Raw genomic sequence first — 24,233 nt, forward strand, 5'->3', positions numbered from 1 at the left:
GGTACCTTAAAATAGTATGCGTTTGTATTTAAGTGTATGTACTTTTCGGTGTGCAGATTCCATAAGTTTTATTTATATATATTTTTTTACTGAAACTATATATATATATATATATATATATATATATATATATACATATATATATATATATATATATATATATATATATATATATATATATATATATATATATATATATATATATATATATATATACACACACACGTGTGTGTGTGTATATGTATATATATATATATATATATATATATATATATATATATATATATATATATATATATATATACACACACACGTGTGTGTGTATATATATATATATATATATATATACACACACACGTGTGTGTGTGTGTATATGTATGTATGTGTGTGTGTGTGTGTGTATATGTATGTGTGTGTGTGTGTGTATGTATGTATGTATGTATGTATGTATGTATGTGTATATATATGTATATGTGTATATTTATATATATATATATATATATATTTATTTATTTATTTATTTATTTATTTTTGACAATTTTTTTTTTTAAACAATTATTTTACTATTTTCCCAAGTGTATATAATTACTACTGTAAGAAAACATCAGCATTTGGTACATACTATCAGTATCACCATTGCTTGAAATGAGCCGATCTAATCCTGTTTATATGAAATAAGCCTGCTCCTGAGCAAGTTTGTGCTACCAGAACTGTTGCTATGACAACAACTCTTGGATGAGTTTAGAAGAACAAAACGATCTTGGATCATGTCAAATCATCAGTAATCAAATACAGCTAATTGAGTAATCCATGTACGAAGAACGGACCCCAGATTTTGTTTCTAGTCCAAGTATCTAAAAAATTTTTATTTTTTCCTGAAAACAAGCAAATTAAACCGCCAATGGGGTAACCTCATAGGCAGATTATGTCTTAAGGAACATTCACCTAATTATTTTTTAAAAGAATACATTGTTTACTTGTCTGGAAAAAGCTTCTTGATTTAAGATTTTTCTGATATTTGGACTAGAACCAAAAGTATTTTGAACTAGAGGCAAACTATAAATAAAAATAGTTTTTGTAGTGAAATCATTTTGCTTTCTTTGTGTTTTAGATGTATAAACCTATTGGCGAATCCACTTGTCAGTTTATCAGTACTTTAGAAGATCTCGTTGCTTTGAATGAGAAATTGGCCAAGACCACTGAGTTTGCTGTGGATCTGGAGGTATGGTGGATATTTGTGATGTGTTTTAGCTTTATGAATTACTTGTTGTTTTTTTCATTTGCCTCAATTCTTCACCCACAGCATCATTCCTACAGAAGCTTTCTGGGAATCACGTGTTTGATGCAGATTTCCACACGGGAGGAGGATTTCATCATTGACACACTGGAGCTGCGCAGTGAGATGTACATCTTAAACGAGACTTTCACAGACCCTGCTATCGTCAAGGTGATGGACTTATAATATTATGCTCTTCTGATAAAGTTATTCTAAGATCTGTGCATGTTGATCGCAGTTAAAAATGTAACTTTTTTTTTTTCTTTTTTTTCTTCTCTCCATTAGTAACTGTCAGGATTTTCTAAAGATGGCATTTAAAGTTGAAAAAAAATAGCCACAGTTTTTCTAGGTGACCATATTGCATATGCATTTGTTGGAGTTATTTGTTGGTTTTCCATTCATTTATTTAATGTGTTTGCAGGGTTTAATTTGATATTTAATTTTTGAAAAGTTGTTTTGTTTCTGACAGGTTCACATTTGGCCATTTTATTTTAGTCTAGGCTTTTTTTTAAACCAGTAGGCATTTTAATATCAGCGTTAACAGCGTTATTTATGCATGTGATGTATGCAATGGTTTATATTGTTTACATTAAATGCATTAACTTGTATATGAAATTTTGCACTGCACTGATTCATATCAGATACATTTCCACATTTGAACGAGGCCTGAATCTAATATGAGTAAATCTGAATCAAAATCAGTCTTTTTTTTTTTTTTTTTGTCTTTTGTCCTGCTTACATGTATGTGGGCCAGAACTGATTTGTGCCACATGAGGAAAAAATCTGAATTGGGTAAATTGAACCATGTTATGTAAATGCAGCATTAGTACATTGTTATTGCCCGTATGGAAATGAGTGTCGTAGTTCCCGGCCTTTCCATTAATTAACCACGATCAGTCTGGATGTTTTCAATACCAGAAGATAGACTTTATTTTTACATCATTATAAAAAAAGCCGAGATGTCTGAAAGCAGCTCTTCAGGACAACCTGAAGGTACCCTTGGACAATCTGAAGTGTCTTGAGTTCTGTGCTCTTTTATACAGATTTTCTTCCCCCACTTCTGTGTGTTCTTGTTTTAACTTTTGACCATCTTAGGATGTTTTTCTTTACTGAGAGGTTCATTGTCTTTAGGTGCATAGAGTTCTTTTACAATTCTGCATGCTGCAGTGCAAGCAAATAGGCATGGGATGATAACCGTTTTCAAGGTATACCGTGATTTGTAAAAGTCAGGGTTTTAAAAACGGCAACATTTTCTGCTATACCGTTCCTATGGTATGTGTAAAAAAAATATATTTACTATTTTTTTTTTTTTTATTGTTTTTTTAGGACAGCAGTATCTCCAGTAGAAAAAATATCGAAAGATACCGTTTTAAACTGTAAAGAAATCTGTGTTTTTGCAACTAGTGAAGACAGAAGTCAATGATTTATTTTCATTATTCAGCCTGACATGTTTACTGCTCCAAAATACTTTAAATGTTTCTCAAAATAAAATAAATTGTGTTCAAAGGGGGAAAAAAAGTTATATTTTTTCTAGGTGTCTGCGGGGTCTTAAAGTCTTAATGTCTTAAACTTTAAAAAAAAAAAAAAAAGTATTACATTTACCGTTGTGCCGTACATATGCCATTGTGGGTCTTAAATACTTTTTAAACAGGTCTTAATTTTCACTAATTGTCCATGTAAAGCTATGGCTAATCGGTACAACCAACACATCAATCTTAAACATGTTTAACAAAATTAACATTTATTAACTATTTATAAATATGGTTTAATTGTCTTCCTTACATCCTTACAATAACATTTGTTTAAAAGTTATCCATGTTTTTATGCATAAATGTTGTGCATAAATTGTGTTTATTAAAGTTTTTAAACTTATCTTTATTTTAAAGAAAGATTATGCTAATAAAAATATACGTATAAAACTAGAGTTTGCTTGTTTTGACACATTATTTAAAATATGTGGTTAAGAAATAACTGAATTTTAATTTTAATGGGGTAAGTTAAAATTCCACTGGTTATTACTGAAAATTATTAGCGTTTTGCCATGTGAAAGTCTGAAATTGCATACATAATGGTCTTAAAAAGGTCTTAAAAGTCTTAAATTTGATGTGATGAAACCTGCAGCAACCCTGTTTTTACCCAGACATATTAAAAGAATATATTTTAAAACAGTAATCAGAATACCATCAAACCATGAAACTGTGAGATTTTTATTTAAGGTTATCACACCGTCAGAATCTCATACCGGCCCATGCCTTCAAGCAAATGTCTGTATGCATTTGTCTCCCTATTGATGTACGTTTTTCTCAGTGTTTACATACATTGTCATGATAGTCCATTAATTTGATATGTCACTCACTCTTCCGAAAGCCTCTCTCAGATATAGCTTCATTTGAGTATTTAACATATACAATCAGTGCTTCTACATAGTCAGTTTTTCTACGTATTTAGTTATTCTCCTGCTTAGCTCTTCACTTCCGCACCCTCCTCTGCAGGCGTACTCCTCTTTCATATACCACAGCCTTTAGTTTACTTTTACTGCATACTTTTAGAGAATAAAAAAAAAACCTTCTTCATGAGCTGCCACATCTATGTACTATTGATGTACAGTATTTGTTTAGAATAATATTGTAAATGTTTAGTCGATGTGCTGACCCTGTGAAACATGAGACTCGCTTTCCAAAATATAAAAAAAAATGTCTCAAAAAATATGAAAAGCATTAGTTTGGCAGCATTTACACTGCATGGTTCAAGTGACTCAGTTCAGATTTTTTTTCTCCCATGTGGCACAGATTGGATATGGTCATACCTGCCAACACTCCCGTTTTCCCAGGAGTCTCCCATATTTCAGACCCATCTACCCCCCACCTCCTGTATTGCTCTGTCTCCCGGAAAACTCCCTGAGCCCGATTTGTAAATGTCTTGTTCCTGCAGGTGTTTCACGGTGCAGACTCTGACATTGAGTGGCTGCAGAAGGACTTTGGTCTTTACGTGGTCAACATGTTTGACACTCATCATGCTGCCCGCTGTCTAAACCTCGGCCGAAACTCTCTTGACCATCTCCTGAAAGTCTACTGTGACGTGAGCTCTGATAAACGCTACCAGCTGGCAGACTGGAGGATACGGTACATGCAGCTCATTATGACCAGCACAATAAACTTTCATAGATACTCATTTATGCAAGACTAAATTAACTCTGTTTCTGTTTGTTTAATTGATGTAAAACTATTTTTAAAAATTATTTCCACTTGGAATTATGAGATTCTATCTTAAAGCATTAATTAAAACAAAAATTTGATCTTTGCTTATGTTTGAATAATTAAGATATTTTTTTGTGAATAAAATAGTTTGTAACAGTTTGTCAACTTAGGCAAAGTTAAATTTAGTGATGATTTATTTAATATTTTAAGATTATTTTTAGCATTGTTTAAGTTGAGTTTAAAAAAACGGTGCTAAATATTTTTTCCAGTGAAGATGTTAATTGTTAGTAGACGTATGGTGGGTTATTAAACACAGACATCTGTATAGTTGAAATAATATGCTAACTTTTTAAAGTTCTAATTAAGACCCCATTAATTCAACTGGGTAGGTTTGCACCAGCTGTTCATAAGAGCTTTCTTAAACTGGAACGTTAAGTCCACAGTAGGGGCTTAGTAACTGCTAGCTAGTTTGTAAATAAATTTGTTCTCACTTTGGTTGCACCACTTGTTTTTAAGGCAAACCTTAGTTAGTAGGTCATAAGCGCTTTGTAAAGTCATGCGTAGTTGCATTGAATGACGTAATATCAAATAAAAAGCATTTAAATCATTAAACTACATTACAGTTCCACAACTAATGCATCTATATAACTGTCCTGTGACAATGAATTGACATTATATTTTTATAGTACATTACATTACAGTCAGTCACTAATAACAGATGACGCACACCTGAATGCACGCGAATGCATTAATTTTTGTATTTCCTTCACATGAAAGAGAAAAGAGCAGGGAGAATACCTCAGTCATGATGAAATTTGTTGTTTTGATCAATGGATACAATAAATAAAAAACACTCCTTAACTCTTCTTTCACAAACCAAAAAAAAAAAAAAACAAGATTTGGGAGGAAAATAATGCAGAATGATCTCCCTCTACTCACAACCTTATCATCGCAAGCTCCTCTATGTAAACTAATCTTGCCGTAGTCTCTTTTCTACTGTTATACAAGGGGGGAGGCTGCAGTAAATATTTAGTTGGAACGTTGCGTTATGTTTAAACTAAGTTCAGTGGTGCAACACACAAATATTTAGTAGTGCGTAAATTGTAACTTAGTGTCCCTTTAAGTCACAACTAGACTACGTTTTAACTTGCGCACTGCTGGTGCAACCAACCTCTGACTATTTTGCAGCAAAGTCAAAATTGTTCAAAATGACAAAGTTTTCTCATTTTTAATTTGAAATTGATACTTTTTTTATATTTTCAGCTATGCAGCAGCTCTGTTTTTGCTAATAATGGAAAATGTAAAAACTCTTTTACATCTTATTGCCATAATGCCTTTAAACCTTATTGATAGACTATTATTTTCAAAGAGTAAGATGTTTATGATCTGCATTTAAAATTGTAGATAATGTCTATGGAGTTGAGTGCTTAATTCCTGCATCTTTTGGTTCAAAAAGGCACTTTTTATTGTTTTCAACCATATTATATTTCTCTCCACTGGCAAGTTTCAATTTAAACACACTATAACAATAATATAAATCATTTTGGGCTTTAGAGGACCCTTTTTGGTGGTCCTTTTATGTGCATTCAGAGTGCGGATAGAGAGGACCATGCTGTTTTCCAAAAATGAACAGACCAAAAATGCACATAAATTTGAACACCACAGAATAAGTGTATGTGTTGTCTGTAGGCCGTTGCCCGATGAGATGTTGAAGTATGCTCAGGCTGACACTCACTACCTGCTGTACGTGTATGATCGGGTCAGAGCAGATCTGTTTGATGGGGGCAATGGACAGCCCACCCTCATTCAGCAGGTCTGGGCCAAAAGCAGAGACCTCTCGCTCAAGGTATGAACACATTTTCAACATAGTTTCTCATTATGTGTTTCCTGATATTACTCTTTATGTAATGTTCATTGAACAGCGGAAGCAACATCTCTCTGGATTTGGCTACAAAAGGAGGTTCGGTGAAAAAGCCAACCTGTTGAAAGACAAACCATATCATAGTTAGGTAGAGTTAGGTGGTGGTCAGCAGGAGTAGATCCAGGACGCTGGATCTTACAATGTCAGTCTATAGCAAGCTTTACTGTTGTAGATTGTGTTACAGTGTATGGTGCTCAGCTGTATAAAAATGTAAAAAAGTAAAAATGGGTAGAGTAATGACCTATGACTGGCAAATGATAATGTGTTATCTTGTAAAATGTGCGCTCAGTCCCATGGCTCTGTTATGGTTCGTTTCCACTATGTGGTACAGTATGGTACGGGTCACCTTTATCAGGCTTGCATTTCCACTGCTAAAAGTGTACCAATGGTACTTGTTTGGTGGGCGTGGTGTACGACAGAGTTTCAGATGACATAATTTTTGCTCTAGGAATTTAGGAAATGTCAACAGTAAAGCTGTACGGGTCGTTCTATATCATGTGAGAAGCACTTCTCCCAAAACAGATGCTTTATACACAAATACTTCTGTATAAATGTTTTATTACTAACTTTTCTATGAAAATAATTTGATTATCTGCAGATTAATGAGCCTACAGCCTACTGTAACATCTGCAATTATATAAAATAAATGAACAAATGCAACATATATGAACACATACAGACCCTTACAGTCTCTGATATGTTACCAATTATAGAAAAACTACACACAGCATACATTTAGTGCTTATTTAGGTTAAAAAACAACACGAAATATAGCCCACAGTCAGAGCAAACCTCTCATATGTCTCTTTAATCTTCAGCAGCACGTGTAGCCTCTTGTTAGAATGCACGAGCACATTATTAATTTGAGCTCAAAAAGTTTGTTATTTCAAATATAAACGCAATCGCAAGCGCTCTGGACAAAGTGAAACCGATCGCACTTTTAGACAGGCTGGTAAAACAACAACAGGACACGGCAGATTTTGTTCTTCTTGGCTTTGTGGCTGTTCATCAAGACGACGACAAGGTTTGTTTGAGCTCGGGTCGACCATCGCTCGTTATTATATGTATATATTATTACGGTGTAATTTCTCGGCTGTGTTCCTTTTGTTTTCATTCTGGCTTGTTGTTGCCGACAAAATGACATATCTCTGTAAACCAATAGTGTTCAGTTGTGCGTCTAGCTCCAACCTTTTGGTTCCCTTTGCAATGGGTGCTGAAAAAGTGGTTCGGTTCGGTACGCCTTTTGACAGTGGAAACGTCCATAAAAGCGTACCGTACCGTACCACTCAGTGGAAACGGGTTATTAGCTCATATAGAGGAATTATAAAGCGAAAATGTACATAAAAAGTAAAAGTGTGATTCACTTCAAGGCAGTTTCGTTAGAATGTGACTCCATGATAAGTGGAGATTATAGCACTACAGTATCATTACATCCTTATAGTAAGAAATTGTCACATCGCTGAATGGCGTGCTGACTAAAGCAATTTTGAGGCAGAGGTACACAAATGACTGTTGTCATGACGATCGCGACAAATGCCGGCAGCGCATGTGAAACTATCGTGAGTTAGATCAAGCCAGCTAAAATAAAACAACTCCTCACGAAAATTAATGCCATGATCATGTTACCGATATAATAATATTTAATGTACAACCTAAGGCGTCTCTAAAGGTCAGCGAGAGGCTACACCGTTTCATTTTTATCATTATCACTTAATTATTTAGTTTTCGTCGGTAGAAACTTGTTTATCATGAAAATGATGACCAATTTTTCATCAGCGAAATTAAAACTGGTCTCATCTGACCAATCAGAACAGGGAACACCTTTAGAAAGGCAGAGATTAAGAACTTACCTATGAGCCAATTGTTTCAGACCAAGCGGCAACCTCCCGCTCTCCCTCGGGAAGACAATATGAAAGTAACTGAAACTGCAATTTATCAAAATTCCGCTAGTCCTGGCTCCATAATAGAGCAATTTCAGCCCACTGTTAGAATAGCCAACTTTACAGCAGAAAAAAGTTGTTTACAGCCTGGTACAAAAAACGATTTTGGTTCAAATAGCTATTATTACCCTTCATGACAACTGTGAGGGGGGTGAATTATTTTATAACTCATCCATTTCCTTTATATTAGGTTATATTAAGTTTGCTTAATTAAGGGCGTGGCCACTTGAGTGACAGCTAGATCTCGCTGGTCGTCGTCACCTCACCGCTGAATCCGGCAGATTAGCCACTGATCTCGGCATATTCATCGTATTTTTGTTTTGTTTTATGTGGCTTTACACAGTCAGTTGCCTTTTGGACTTATTTCTTACAATTATGAGATGATATGGGATGCTGTGTGCACTTAATTGTGCTCACAAACCATTCACGTGGCCTCCGTTTCCCATGTGAGTAAAGTTATATACTTGTATACCATCTCTATAAATGTATTTGTTTTATTTAAGATCATTTATATTTTTCTTTAGACCCGTAAAGCACTCCAGAATATGACAGGTTGATTAGCTGTAGGCTCTAGAACAGTCATCTGAAGCGTTATCATACAGTGTTATGCTGGAGTTCATCAATAGTCTTGCATTTACTAACACACACTATATTTGAAGTGTTTGAAAGTAATTTGCATTTTCCTCCTGTAGAAAAGCGTCATAAGAACAATGCTTAGTGGCTCAATGTATTACTACATTGTTTTTAAAAGTCTAAACACTTTATTGATATAGTGTACAGCCAAGCACATGTGGTCAGAATACAAATGCGTCGCAGGTAATAAAGTATTAAGCTTTTTCACAAAGTAAAGTCTGTCTAAGCCAGGTCTAAGCAAAATGCCAGCAGGTGTCTGTAGCTCCGCTCACTCTCCGCCTCTTTGCCCTTGTTTGGTATCCCGCTGTGGGTGCGATGACGTGCGAACAAAATGGCGACGGTTGGCCGCGCCTACTTGTAGCTTCTTTTGCAGTGTTCAGAAACCTATAGGTGACGTCATGGATACTACGTCCATATATTTTACATTCTATGTTTCAGACACTGTGAGAGAAGAGCCATTGCTTTTCTTACATTAAGAGAATTATAATTTTTTTTTACCTTAAATTAAAACCATTAAATGAGATGCCAAAATAAAAGTAGTATTTTTAAAATGGTATACTATAGGCATTTTAAAAACACCAAATAAACACTATTTCTCCATTAAACACTTTGAATCTGTTCAGATTTATCAATTCAAATATTCAGGCTCAAAATGATTTCTAAATTTTTTTTTTTTTTTCACCATTTTCTTTAGAAATATGTGAAGCCTATTTTTACGGAGGACTCATACATGGAGTTGTACCGCAAGCAGAAGAAGAGCTTCAACACACAGCAGCTTGCAGCCTTCAGACTGATGTACGCCTGGAGAGACAAACTGGCCCGAGAGGAAGACGAGAGCACTGGGTAATGACCATGACCAGTGGGTCTGACTTATAAAATTAGCATGGAAACCGTCCTGAAATTTAATGTACAACAGAATAAATGTGTTTGTAAATTAAATGTATTTATTAATGATTATGGCTCATATGATGATTTAAATTGCTTCATTTAAGTCTGTATTTAAGATAAATATGTTTATTTTACTTACAACTGTGCACATTCTCCCATCAACATTGTTTTTTTAGAGGTATCAACTTTTAAATTAGTTGTTGACGCACATTTCTGCCATTGTTTTGTGCGTATCTCACATTTTGGTTCATTTTGATTGTCTTACTGACTTTATCCTTAAACTTGTTTCTCCTCCTCAGGTACATCTTACCAAACCACATGATGATGAAGATCGCAGATGAGCTTCCAAAGTAAGTTTTAAAGGGGTCGGATTACATGTTTGAGCTGTACAGTTTGATTTGAATGCTTTAAGAGAACACATTTATTGGTGAGCAGACCTGGTTGGCAGTTCCTATAACAGAGTTCTTTTAACTGCCTGGTGTGAAAAACTCTTAATTGTGTGTGTGTTTGACTGCAGGGAGCCTCAGGGCATCATCGCGTGCTGTAACCCCACTCCACCACTAGTGCGTCAGCAGATCAACGAGCTTCATCAGCTCATCAAACAGGCCAGAGAGACTCCGTTACTAAAGGTTTGTACGCATATACATATTATATGTATTAGGGATGGGACGGTTCATGAAAAAGAAAAAAACAAAACAATTGATTCTATTGTCATGGTTCGTTATGCGCATGTCTGTATGCAGTTCATGCGTCTTTTTAAATTGTCGCTTTGGTTAGTATCATGGTTCTGTGGTAACAGTTTTCAGTTTGATTTGCTATACGTTGTAAGAAATCTCTTATTGCAGTGGTCCTCAACCATTGGGCCGTGGATCAATTGGTACTTAATAATTTCTGTTTTATTTACTATGAGTCTTTTATTTTGAAAATTTATCGTATTCTCTCGGTTAAATCTCGGTCACTTGAGTGCCCAAATTTAACCCACAAGCAGCAAAATGTGTAATAAACAGACGTCTTTGGAAAGTTTCTTAGCTAAGGGAAAAAGACCCAGTAAAGGACCCATGAACTGCCAAGGAATGGATCCGCAACCCATTGGTCAACAAATGAGGTGAATCCAGCATGTCTGTGCAAGAAGATCAACTGCTGAAGATCGCAAATGATGGTGGGCTTCTAGGGGCCGTTCATATATTGTTCAGAGTTCGCGCACGATCGTTATTGCCAATGTGCGGCTTGCGTGTACAATTGGTGTGATGTGCTCGTGCCTTCCAGACGCACTCAGCTGAATGAATGTCACGAGTCACATGACAATAACTGACCGATCAGCTCCATACGTTGTGTTATTTCAGAAAAACACTGCAGTGCTTTGTAATTTTTTCCACAAATAAAACTTGTATCAGAGTGACAGCAATGTTTTGTCAGCTTGTCATCCTCTAAGTAAACTGTTGATGGTGACCTAGCAACCTGTGAACCACTGCCCACCTACCCCATTCCCAACACCCTAATATACCTAGCCTTATATATAACATGAAATACATAGCCTTATATATATATATATAACCATATAATCGATAATTTACAGTATTTAAAACTTTAAGACTGAAATTAGAATACATGACCTTAAAAATAACTTTTAATTTAGCCTTTTGTTGTTGTTCAATGGTAATGAAGACAGCGCAGATACAGTATTTTGGTTGCTGAGCTTAAAGCTTTCTTTAGACTCCCGACTTAGTCCTTAAATTTGGGTATTTTTATGTTTTTGCATGTAATATGCCTATATGTTGCAAAGCATGAATGTTGAATAAAAAAAGCATTTGTGAGATGAGAGGGAAATGAGCAGGAGTGTGAGTATTGAGTTTTTGCCACGTTTTGCGATGGAGTCTTTAAACTGATATAGCCTGAAGCATGCGCATTAACTGTGAGAGAGATGCTGTAATCTCAGGAGAAATGTGATAAGACTGCAGCAAAGTCCCTTAAAGGCAAGTCATTTCACTCGACAGCCATCTTTGAAACACCTCTCGGGCAGTTATGCTTGGACACTCTCTGAATGGGTAAACATCAAATTCTCCAAAATTGCTTGCCAAGCTTACGATTAATTTTCATATTAATTTTCACCTGTCACTTTAATTTAATTTCTAAACCTTTGAATCGCACAAAATCTGCAGAAACTCACTTCTGGTCTGAGCCCCTCCCCTGAAGGATCTTCAGAGTGATAGATCTACAGTGATTGCTGATTGGCTCCAGTACTAGTTAAAATTTTTTCCTATTCAAAACTATACAAGTGACATCTCTTGTGTATTCTATAGTCTTTACCTGCAGTAGGGCATAGCCATATTAACACAACAAACAAACACATGTACCGTATTGTGACTTGAGCCTAATTTATTTATTTATTTTTTCTTTTTATGAACATTCCTATTCCTAGCGTGTGCATATTTATATGACTTAAGCTCTACAAAAAACATAAATACAAGGTGATTCAGGGAGTAGTAAGTGTTTCATCATCCACACCAGGACTCATGATAACCTGTATTTACTCTTTAGGCTTCTGCCACTTTAATTGTTCATGCTCATCATAGTCAGGAAGATTTTAATTGGCTGTCCATGTTTTTATGCTTAATTAGCTGTAAGAAAATAATTCTGAATGTGATCTAATGATGTGGTGTGGACTTCATTGTCTTTATAAAATGTACAAAATGTATATTGTTTTAGTTTTCGTGCTTTGTGAATGCACCAGTACTATAATTTGTCGTATTTTATTATAATGGATAAGTGATTGCTTAACGTTATCTCTCTTCAGGCGGAGGTAGTAGCTCAAAAGAGGAAATCGATGACCCCTAAACGAAAGGTGTGTTGACTGATTTGTTCAATGGATTTAATATTATTTTTAATATCTGTTTTGTATGCCTCAAACTGGTGAAAGAAGTTTATTCCTAACTGCTGTTGATTTACAGCCACAGTCTACTTTATTTGGACCCCATGACACATCACGCTTGTCTGAAAGTGACTTCCTGGACCTCTCTTCCTTTGGTAGGTATAAATAATATTATAAATATGCCATGAGTGTTTATTTGCCTTTTATTTGTATATTTTTGAATAAGTTTGATAATTAGATTGTTTTCTCCACTCGTTCAGAAACCCCAACCAAACCAGGAGTGCTGTTTTCAGAGGAAGATGAGGAAAGTGTGGATAGAGAGAAAAAATCGGTGTATGGTCTGACCGCTCCAGCAAAAATCAGTCTTTTTGCAGTGAGTAGTTGATGAGGATGATGATAAAATCTTTACTTTTCACATACACTGTTAGATGTAGCGAAATTGGACCCCTCTGACCATACACAAACATCACACGTTTTAGGAGAAGACAGGTCAGATGAGAGGTAGCTTTAGAAAGAGAAAATAAGATACATTAGGGGAAAAAGGAAGGTCAAAAAAAAGCCCCTCTCAGACTGTCCTTAAAGTGGGACAGTGTGAGATCAGTGGACAAAAAAAGCCCCAGCAACAAGCACAAACACATAGACATAACTTTGCAATGGGGGATGTGGAGATGGTCTGATCTAGGCAACAACCATCTGGGGCTGCAGCTGAAAAGCGCTGGTCACAGACCCACCTACCCACACTGGGGGGTGAAAGCACAAAGGCATGGGATGCGGGGGGAGGCAGTGATTGCTTTATGCGTTTTAAAACTAAAACTTATTAGTGAAAAAGGGGCCTAAGTTTTGCTACTGTTACGCCAGTCATCCACACTATGCCAGAGTTTTCGAATACCGAAAAGTGAGCGTTTTGGAAACGCTGAAAAGGCCATTTTATTTTAAAACGCTGCTGCTCTGTGTCAGTGTGGATGAGGGAAAACTGAGACATCTGAAAACGGAGGTGTGACTGCAGACATATTCACTTATCTGATTGGGGCTTTTACCTCAATATTAGGCAGCCTACACAAAGTTCAGTCTTGCATCCTCTCCTTGTAAGTTCAGACTTCGCAAGTTTGATATGGAAATCAAACTCCCGAGGATACGTCAGGTAAATCTTCAAAGGAACAGTGTACTTTATAACCTTATTCACATCATCCTGGCTATGTTATTTCACTTACTTAATAAAATGAAAACATGATATAAGGGACTGCCTATTTTCATTTTGGTATTACAACTTAACAGACACCAGAAATATTGAGGCATCATGTAGCTGCATATTTATATCAAAACGGAGCCTATACGGTCCGTGTATGTTGCGTTCATTCATTTTTTTAATTTTAAACGAAATTTAAAAATCGAGGAAATGGACGTTTTTCGTTTTTTTTTTTTAATTGCCCACAAAAAAATGAAAGAAAAAAAAAACTGATTTTGGCTTGATTTAAATTTTTTTTGGTTCAGGGTTGGAAAACAGATAAATGACTTTAAAAGTCATTATATGCATGTAGGTGGTGCTGAAACGCCCATTTTCCTCTGATTGGTCAACCAAATCTGAGCTCGTGGCTTTTAAAATAAAAGTCCTCTAGTCCTCTGCGGATCAACTAAATTGACCTTTTCTATCATTTGAACCCCATAAGCCTGATACATTCATTGAATACGCAAAAATTAAATAAAAACGTAAATTAGCAGTATAATTAGACATTTGTCAATTAAAATAACTTCATAGTTCTGTGCACCTGATGCTGAGCAAAAGCCATTTCTGAGCAGCACCTAGTTTGCATGAGCTAGGTCTAAATTTATAATAATAATCAGGCTTACGTGATTATTTTCACATATTAACGTGATGTCATTAAAAGTAGACCTAACAAAACTCATAGGTCTATATCAATGTCCCTTTATATAGTCTTTGCCTGTCTTTGTTTCTTTCTCTCTCTCTCTCTCTCTCTCTCTCTCTCTCTCTCTCTCTCTCTCTCTCTCTCTCTCTCTCTCTCTCTCTCTCTCTCTCTCTCTCTCTCTCTCTCTCTCTCTCTCTCTCTCTCTCTCTCTCTCTCTCTCTCTCTCTCTCTCTCTCTCTCTCTCTCTCTCTCTCTCTCTCCCTTTTACACTAATAAGTTTTAGTGAGAGAGAGAGAGAGAGAGAGAGAGAAATAGGTGAAATGATTTCCAAAATGAAAAATAGGTAATTGGATATTTGTACTAAATCATCATAATTGTGAAATGATGGTGCAGTGCTTTGCTGGAAAATTTTTCCATTTTTCAACACAGAGGCCACCTTAGATTGCTTTTATCGAATCTAAAATAAAGTATGCGTATGCTGTCTTTTTGATTGGGTGGGCAAGGCAGACGTATGGGTGGGCTGCCCATGCCTAGAGCGTATTCTGACGATCTGTGCTACCTTCTCAGAATGTGCTACCGGTAGCTCAATCTGTCATATTTCATCTAAAAAAAACCAGGGTTAGCACATTTTGTCAGCTACAAATGTCAATTGGAATGAATGACCACTCTAATAAACAAATTAAATATAAAACTGAACACCAGCCCTGAATAGGCTACACTGTAAAAAATATCTGTTAATTAACAGTTTCCATATTTTGGGTTTTCCGTTTATTTGCGGTTGTGAACTGCATTATGGGACCTTAATCTCTGCTCTGTTGACTTTTGATGTTGAAAATACAACTCTACAGTTTAACAAAGTAACTTTTGACATTTTAGCTGTTTGAAATATATATTGTATAAGAAATAATATAGGCTATAGATAAATAAATCTGTAAAATAACAGAAAATACTAGCAGCTTATTATAAGGTTTTTGCAGCATAATATACAACACCAACCCAGACAATGTATCACTTTTAAACTATTAAAAATATTCATAAAACCCACTGTTTTCAACTTTTTAAGGTTAAAAGTTTTCAGATGATAGATCAAGGTCTCAATGCGATTCAAAAAATATATATATAAAAAAAACATGAATCACAAAATACAGAAAACTGTTAATTTACAGATTTTTATTATAGTGTAGCCTACTCGACATTAATCCAGATTTTTAGAAAGTCTCGAATGGAAGGCTTGTGTGAGAGAGAATGCACGAGAAATAGGCACTGCGGCTTGCCTAATTGTAGAGGCTTATTGCACTTAAACTTTTGGTTCGGCTCTCAAATGAGCCACCAATCCTATTGTAGCCTATTTTACTTAATCGAACAATCATTAAAAAAAATTATATATATGGAAATCTTTTGCTCAGCATCAGGTACATAGTAGCAAGTTTTGGCGGTTATTTTTATGATAAATAGTAATGTTAAATGTCTAATAATACTGCTAATTTAGTTTAGTTATAATAATTATTTAATACCTGGGTACTGATCCGCAGAGGACTAAAGGACTATTGTTTTGAGAGCAAAGTCACAAGCTCAGATTTCGATGACCAATCAGAGGAAAATGAGCGTTTCAGCACCGCCTACATGTGTATAATGAATTTAAGTCATTTATCTGTTTTCCTACCCTGAACCAAAAAAAAAATAAAAAATTGAGCCAAAAATTGTTTTTTGTAGGCAAGTGAAAAAACGGAAAAAGTTTTCTCTTTTCACATTTTGTTTAAAATCGAAAAACGAATGAACGCAACGTACACGGACCCTATACCATTACTGCCTCTTTTAATTTTCAGTAAAAAAATACAAAACACACTCTGTCTCTTTTGCTGAATGTCAGTTTTAATAATCAATAATGGCCGCTATAAAAGTATAACGTACAATAAGTTTATACATTATAGAAAATAAATCAGAGCAATCGATCACATGTGCAGAATCAGTGTACGTCAGGCATGTCCAAGCTCGGTCCTGGAGGGCCGGTGTCCTGCAAAGCTTAGTTCCAACCCCAATTAGACACACCTGGGCTAGCTAATCAAGCACTTACTAGTCTTTCCAGAAACATCCGTGCAGGTGTGTTGAGGCAAGTTGGAGCTAAAATCTGCAGGACACCGGCCCTCCAGGACCGAGTTTGGACACCCCTGGTGTACGTGGTTACATTAATAAATATATTAGCTTATCTTTGCACTCAGCCAAAACACGTTACCTGAGAACAAGTAATAGGTTCAAAAGACCAAAGTCTGGGAATATGTCATTAGGTAGAGACAACAAGATGAATTAAATAACACGTTTAACAAATATAGTGAGATTAGAACCAGCAATAGATTCTTGATGAACCATCCGACGTGCACAGCTCTCACCTGGGTAGATGTGCTCAAAGCACCCGCTGACTGCCTGGAGCTCAGACGTGGGCATACACTGCAGCGCATGCCAGAGTGTGCGTGCGTGTGTGTGTGTGTGTGTGTGGTCACGTGATGTGCGTTTTCAGTGGGATAGTATGGACTGAGAGTTGTTCAGAAACGCTAGGTGAAACGCCAGTGGAGGCGTGGATCATTTTCATTCTAAAACGCAGTTTAAAAACTAAACCATATTAGTGTAAACGGGCCCTTAGTTAAGTGGAACCTGTGTTTTCTGTAGCTGTTTAATGATTAATCGTTACTAATTGTTACTAATTTTTACATTTCTTCCTTTCTTTTTTTTCCTTTTATCTTAAGTTATTTTATGGATTTTTATGTGTGATATTTGATCTTATTTATTTACTTGTTTTGTGTATAAATTGTGTTTTCCAGATGCTTTCTTGATTGGTGAATTGTACAGTGTGTGATTTTTATGGTGTCTGTGCATGTATTTACTGTATGTATTTTTGTATTTACAGAGCTAACAGAGATTCTCTGTCTCACCTTAGATGAACTTAATTTATCACAAAATAAATGGTTTTACATAACTGTGTGCTACATGTATTTATGTATATATAGATGGATACATATGTATATACTTTTAAAATATTTACATTAAAGTTATTTTTTGAGAGAAAGGATGTGCGAAGCAGATCAAAGTTGGTGTATTTATGAAAACTTGATTTTTATATATATATTTTTTTAAGAAATAATGTAATGCATTGTTCGAAACTATATCAGAACTTATTTGTATCAGTTATAGTTGTGGGGCAGCACAGTGACTCAGTGGTAAGCACTGTCGCCTCACAGCAAGAACGTCACTGAGTTTGCATGTTCTCCCCGTGTTGCTGTAGGTTTGCTCCAGGGTTTCCCTCACAGTCCAAAGACGTGCTGTAGGTGAATTGAATAAATTAGCAGTAGTGTATGTGTGTGAATTAACGTGTATGGATGTTTCCCAGTACTGGGTTGCAGCTGGAAGGGCATCAGCTGTGTAAAACATATGCTGGATAAGTTGGCAGTTCATTCCGCTGTGGCAACCCTTGATAAATAAAGGGATTAAGCCGAAGGAAAATGAATGCATTATAATTGTGGCCAAGGCACTTCAACTAAATCCCTTTATTTTGTGGAAAACACACACACTCCCACAAATTAGAGAACAGCAATGATTGAAGCACAATGAAAGATTACCTTGACACATCAGTGAAGAGTAATATTTGCAGCCATTTAAACTGTGTTTATAAAATAATTAAAGCTGCAGTTCACCCAAAACATAAAATTCTGTCATTTCCTCATCCTCTACTTTAAAACCTGTTTGAGTTTCTTTCTTCTGTGGAACACAAAGCAAGATATACTGAAGAATTTTGAATAAACAATTCAACAGAAGAGAAATTCATAGAAGTTTGAACCCCTTGAGTGTGAGGAAATATTCACTTTTTGGGTGAACTCTTTAATCTCTGAATCTCTTTAAGGAAATATCACCAGCATGTTCAGATAAACACTGATAAATGAAGATCTGAAAGTCTTGTGTAATCTTGATGCTTTTTTTTTAGTCTTAATAAGAACTTAATAAATTTAGGAAATGTTTGTTCTCTGATTTTGATTTCCACTGTAGTAGATGTGATGTGTCTGTGTGTGTTTTAACAGGAGGAAGTGTCTTCAGCTTCAGCTCATCTGACTGTAGCACAGCAGAAATCTCACAGCATCATGGAGTCTTTTGAAAACCCCTTCAGAATGGTACTTTACTTCAGTTGATGCATTTTGTCAGAAGTTATGAACTTGTTTACTTAATTTTTTTAAATGCTTGTTTTCAGTATTTGCCATCTAAGGACATTCACATATCAAAGAATGCCAAGTATGATCCATCTTCAAAGATCTATGAGGTATTTTATTTCATTATTTATTTGTTGTTTACTTTCTTGTTATTGGAGTACAATGTTTGTATGAGCATGTGAGTTTAGTCCATCCATCTGGAATGTTCTTTGTGTTTGTCATTATAAATAGTTATTCTATATCATGTATTACTTATACATTATGTACATAATTATTTGCTATTCGGTTACTATTTAATTAGTTATTTATTTATAGTAATGGTACTATTTTAGTTGTGTGTTTGTGCATTTATGAATTCAGTGTTTTGTTTTGTTTGTTTGTTTGTTTGCTTGCTTTGCTTTTGCTGTCTCTAATTTTAAATATTAATTTTAACACCGCAGATAGATGGAATACAATAGACTGCGGGTGCTGACAAAAAAGAAAATAAAAATAAAAAGTAGAAATACAAAGGCATTGAGGGGATAGTTTAACAATAAAAAATGAACTAATAGTAAATAAATAACTATTTACTATTTAAGTGGTTCCAAACCTTTGAGTTTCTTTATTCTGTTGAAAACAAAAGTAGATATTTTGAAGAAAGCTGAACTTTAATTTTCTTTTTATATCTATTGTAGGAAAAACAAATACCATTTTTCAAAATATCATCTTTTGTGTTTAACAAAAGAAAGAAACTCAAACTGTCTATTTAAGTTAACTCTGAAAGTGCAGTTTGACTGTCAGTGATTTTAAGGGACTCATAAATATCCCTGAAGTATTCCTGGTGCTTTTTCTGGTTATTTTGACCACTGGCTTACTTTTGTTTGTTTAACGCAGATTCATAACCGGTGGAAACTGCAGAGTATTGAGCAGCAGCAGAAAGAGGCTCAGGCCAAACAGCAAGCTAAAGAACAGGCCAAGAAAGCTCAAGGTACATGAGTTATGATTGAGTTATGGTCAAGGTTATGATTTTTTATTATACAAAATGAATAAATAATCAGTTGATTAAAAATAAGTTGTAAAATATTCAGTACTGTGAAAAATTCACTGTTACTATGACTGTTGCTGATAACACTAAATGTAGAAATCTAACATTATAATTTGTACAACCCATATTTATTTTTAGTCTCATTTTCAATAAATGATTCAGTTATTCACTCATAAAACTTCATGTTTCATTGCTAGATGCGTCATATTTGAAGAATTATTCTGTGGCATATTTCTAATGGCTGGTTGTCGCCACCTATTGGTTAAATAATATAATTGCTGTCTACAACTTTCATTTTTGAGCATTGTTAAATGCATATGACGGTGTTTAATCCTTTCCATAAACATCAGTGGTTTTATCTAAACTATAAACTGTTATCTCAGTACTTCTGTGTTATTTGACTGCTTGTAACTTCATAACTAACTCAAAAGACAAAAACATATGCAAATCACAGTCATTTCTATTTTGTTGTGTGGGTGTTGAGATCTCGATCCTTTAATGATTCATCGTGGAGCTTACAATGAATGCATTAATGCAGGCTAAACAAGTAGTGACAGAAAACACCTTTAATAACCTAAGAAACCCCTCACATCTTGAATAACCAACCACAACTTCTCCTGTCATCATTATTTTACAGGAAAGCCTAAATGTTTTCATATGTGTGATTTGAATGACATGAGAGGTGATATCTCTGCGATCATTAGAAATTTATAATTAATCTACAAGTAAAAAAAATAAAATAAATGTATTTATTTGCGGATCATGAGTGTTTCGAACCATGGGTTGTGATCCGTACGAATCGTGGTTCAACCATGATCCGTTACACCCCTACCCGCATCCACTTTATTGCATAAAAACTAAGGTGGATATAACTCAGCTTAGCCCCCAACTTTAAGAATTGTCCAAAATTGTTTGTATTTGTGTTTCAGAGGAACGAAAGAAAGCCAAACTGAGCTACCAAGAGTCGCTTCAGAACGTTCACACTGTCAGAGAGCAAGTGAAGGTGAGGAGCAGCTCCATTTCACCACATTACATCCGTTCTGTTCTTCTGAATGTTCTAAATCTTGTCCTTGAAGGAAGCAAAGCAGGCCGGACAGAAAAGAGAAAGAGCTGTTAGTGATGTCAGCGAAGATGGTCTTAAACCAAACGTCAAACTCTCAAAGACTGAAGGCGAGACGACGGTAGCTCATCAGTCCACAAAACCTGCAAAGAAAAAACAGAAACAGAAAATGTCTCAGGAGCCCGACGGTCCCAAACAAGACTTTAAACCTTATGACTACAGCCAGTCCAATTTCAAATTATTTGCTGGTGAGTGATCTGCCATGCTTTATATATTTGTAAAGCGATAGTTTAAATTTCACAAAACAAGATATTTTGAAGAATGTTTGATAAAACAGCCATCGACTTCTGAAGTATTTTTTAGTTCCTACCATTGATGTCATTGGCTGTTTTATCCCCAATGTCCTTCAAAATATCTGGTTTGGATTTACAGGAATTCATGAACACTTGAGCAAATGGTGCAGAGATTGTCTGTTTTTGGGGGTGATCTGTCCCTTTAATACTCTTCAGTGTGTGTTCTTCATTGTTTGTCTTTAATACACACAGGTAAATCAAAAGACGGCTCACACTTTGATCCGAACAGACAAGGACCCAAGCAGAAGGTATGAAGCTGATATGATGTTTTCACTGCTCCGCTCATTTCTGTTCTGCTGACATTTTATTCAATCAATCAGATCACATGTAGATGAGGGAGACTTCCACTTTCACACCTGCTCTTTCAATCCAACACTTTCTTTGAGGGTATTTGAGCAGGTATGATATTATAATGTAAAATAATCTCATAGAATTTCTACATTAACACCTAATGAGATTACAGAAAACAATCCAGACAGCAGCAGCTTTCAAAATGCTGAGATTGCTGCAAAACTAAGGCACAATGTGTTTGTTCGAATCAATCAAGGCTGTAAGAAAACATTGTTTGTTCTATATTTGAGTTTTTTCACAATACCATCAAGCCAAAATTATAGTTTAATTTCTGTATGGCCAACATACTTCAAGAATAGCTGTGTGTTTCCATCCAAAGATGTCTATTAATCTCATGCAATAAACTGCAATATCATGTAAAACTTTTGCAAATAAGTGAAGTTTTATAAACTAATTTCAAGAGGATCACATGCTATGATTGCTCGTGGCTGGTCCTGCATCAGCAAACATCAATAAACCAATAAGGTGAACCCAAGCCTTTAATAAATACGGTTTATTTATTTCCATTACCTTCATTTTTAGAAATATGGTCCATGACAAAGATTTACTCCATCGGTTTATTATATTATAATCCACCCTATATATTATAAACAAATAAATATGCAAAAACACATCTGTATAGACCTCTGACCTAGTTTATTTTTAAGTGAGAAATACAATTTTGTTTTGCTTTACAGTTGTTGTTAATTTTTAAGACTATGTATAAATGTGCCTACATAGTATTATCATAAGAGATATTTAAATAAGTGTATAACTCGTGTGCATACGGCCAGCTTACCTTAGACGACCGAAATGAGGCGTGAGGGACAGGTCTATATGCCTGCAAATTCTATCATGGACACAGAACAATCAATATTCTTTTTTTTTTAAAAGCAGCCCATACAGTCACATATGCTATACATTTTGAGGAGGAGTGTAAATACTGCAGTTATGACAAAATGAAGAAAAAAACCCCACAAAAAAGTCTATTGATCATGTTAAAGTGACAGTTAACGTATGTACTTTTTCTTTTTTTTATAATTATACACGCGTTTATTCACATGTTTGCATTACTGAGAGCAGGAAAGAGACAGGCTGCACTGGTAAGCAGTATCCCCATAGTATAGTTCAATTAAAATAAATGATCAACAAATTGATGTCTTGACAGTCTTTACAAGTGAAGGCATTATCTACACACACTATGAATTCCCAATTAGAAAAATACTACAAACTATAAAATACTAGTACTTATGAAAATACTTAAATCACAGACAAATCCAAATGCCCAACACAAGTAAGCTGCATTTCAGACCTGTTCAGCTTGAGGACGTATAATGTCTCCGACACTGCCTGTAGTCCCATTTAGCAACTTGATAGCAACCGTCTTTTTAATGAAGTGTAACCGATTAAAAAATAAAAATAAATAAATCAAGAGTGTGACGTGACTGTGTTATGTTGTAGAATAAAACGTAAAAGTATCTTGAGTTTGTGTTAGCCACGAATCTTATTTAACAGATTTAACCAAAATCTCATTCAAAAAAACCCATTGACTTTGGGACAAGGGAACTGGAACTGCTAAAATGTTTACTCGCTTCCGGGTTCTTGCATACAAATTGACGTCATAGATCCTCCGCTCTATTGGTTTGTCCATTTAATGTGACCCAAAACTGCACATGCTGGAGTTTTATTCCATAAATCAGTTTCCGTTGTAGTTTATGCACATTCATAGTTAATGTATAAGTTTATCCTACATGTTAATGCACATTTTCATAATTGATGTGCATCTTGTCATTTCTATTAAGCAGTTTTTACTGCATCACCCCCACCCCCCACCCCAAAAAATGTGTATAAAAATAGATTGATTGAAACAGCTGATGTTCCACGATGTTAAAGAAGATTAGAGCTGGTCTCTGCAGCTGTTTGAATAAGTCAGCTTTTCCATTGCTGTACATTTGGGCATGGCTCAACTCGACATGCTCAGTTTGCATTTCCACTGCAGTTTAGTGCCGCTTCAAGTGGGTGTGAATATCGCTAAAGTTGCACCTCCTCTACTGCTGTGACATCTGGAAATTACACAATTTTAACGCTACAGTACTCTCACTTGGGCGAGGTGTTGCTAAAAAGTACTGGGGACGGAGCGCAGAGGAAAGGGAGTCATACCGAACCGTGCAGTACCATGCAGTGGAAAAGAGATTTATGTAAACTCTTAAAATTGATTTGAGTACATCTGGAAGTGGAAGTACATCTGAAGCTTTTAGGCCCTGTTTACACCAGTAGTTAGTGTCATCCACTTATGATGGACAGTTTAGTAAGACTTCTGATTTTCAACTAATTCTGCCTCTCAGAAAAACCTAAAAGGACAGAAGAAGAGTGGAGGGGGAGGCAGGAGCATGTCTTATGTTCCCGCCAAATCTGACAGGTAGTGTAACACTCAAACATTCACAGCTGAATTTACTTTCAAATGTGTTATTATGGTTATTATTTTTTTATTTATTTGATGGCATTTTTCTGTTTGCAGAGGATTTCGGCACAACTGGCCCAAGAGATAGAGGTGTGGTGGTTGACCTCTCTCACGTTCTCTTTAAAAGTGTCCTAGAATACACTCAGTTGTCCTCAATGAACCGTTTCTGCTTGTATACAATAATTTGTGGAATTTGATGTTTCATTAAAATGAGATTTTAAGA

The 24,233-nt window shown here is 35.4% G+C and overlaps 1 protein-coding gene across 1 annotated transcript in view; it reads left to right on the forward strand.

Annotated features, from left to right (window-relative positions):
- The window catches only part of exosc10 (exosome component 10), a 36,620-nt gene extending 12,387 nt beyond the window's left edge, over nt 1-24,233 (forward strand). Inside the window, exons 8-25 of the mRNA XM_056449331.1 lie at nt 1,112-1,222; nt 1,304-1,447; nt 4,208-4,398; nt 6,163-6,319; nt 9,662-9,810; nt 10,155-10,205; nt 10,373-10,484; nt 12,650-12,697; nt 12,804-12,879; nt 12,985-13,097; nt 18,657-18,746; nt 18,824-18,892; nt 19,656-19,749; nt 20,736-20,809; nt 20,883-21,114; nt 21,412-21,467; nt 23,895-23,968; nt 24,068-24,233. Coding sequence (XP_056305306.1) covers nt 1,112-1,222; nt 1,304-1,447; nt 4,208-4,398; nt 6,163-6,319; nt 9,662-9,810; nt 10,155-10,205; nt 10,373-10,484; nt 12,650-12,697; nt 12,804-12,879; nt 12,985-13,097; nt 18,657-18,746; nt 18,824-18,892; nt 19,656-19,749; nt 20,736-20,809; nt 20,883-21,114; nt 21,412-21,467; nt 23,895-23,968; nt 24,068-24,098 — 1,872 coding nt within the window. The 3' untranslated portion in view covers nt 24,099-24,233. The remainder of the gene's footprint in view (nt 1-1,111; nt 1,223-1,303; nt 1,448-4,207; nt 4,399-6,162; nt 6,320-9,661; nt 9,811-10,154; nt 10,206-10,372; nt 10,485-12,649; nt 12,698-12,803; nt 12,880-12,984; nt 13,098-18,656; nt 18,747-18,823; nt 18,893-19,655; nt 19,750-20,735; nt 20,810-20,882; nt 21,115-21,411; nt 21,468-23,894; nt 23,969-24,067) is intronic.

Source organism: Danio aesculapii, chromosome 23, assembly GCF_903798145.1.
Source record: "Danio aesculapii chromosome 23, fDanAes4.1, whole genome shotgun sequence".
Lineage (NCBI taxonomy): Eukaryota > Metazoa > Chordata > Actinopteri > Cypriniformes > Danionidae > Danio > Danio aesculapii.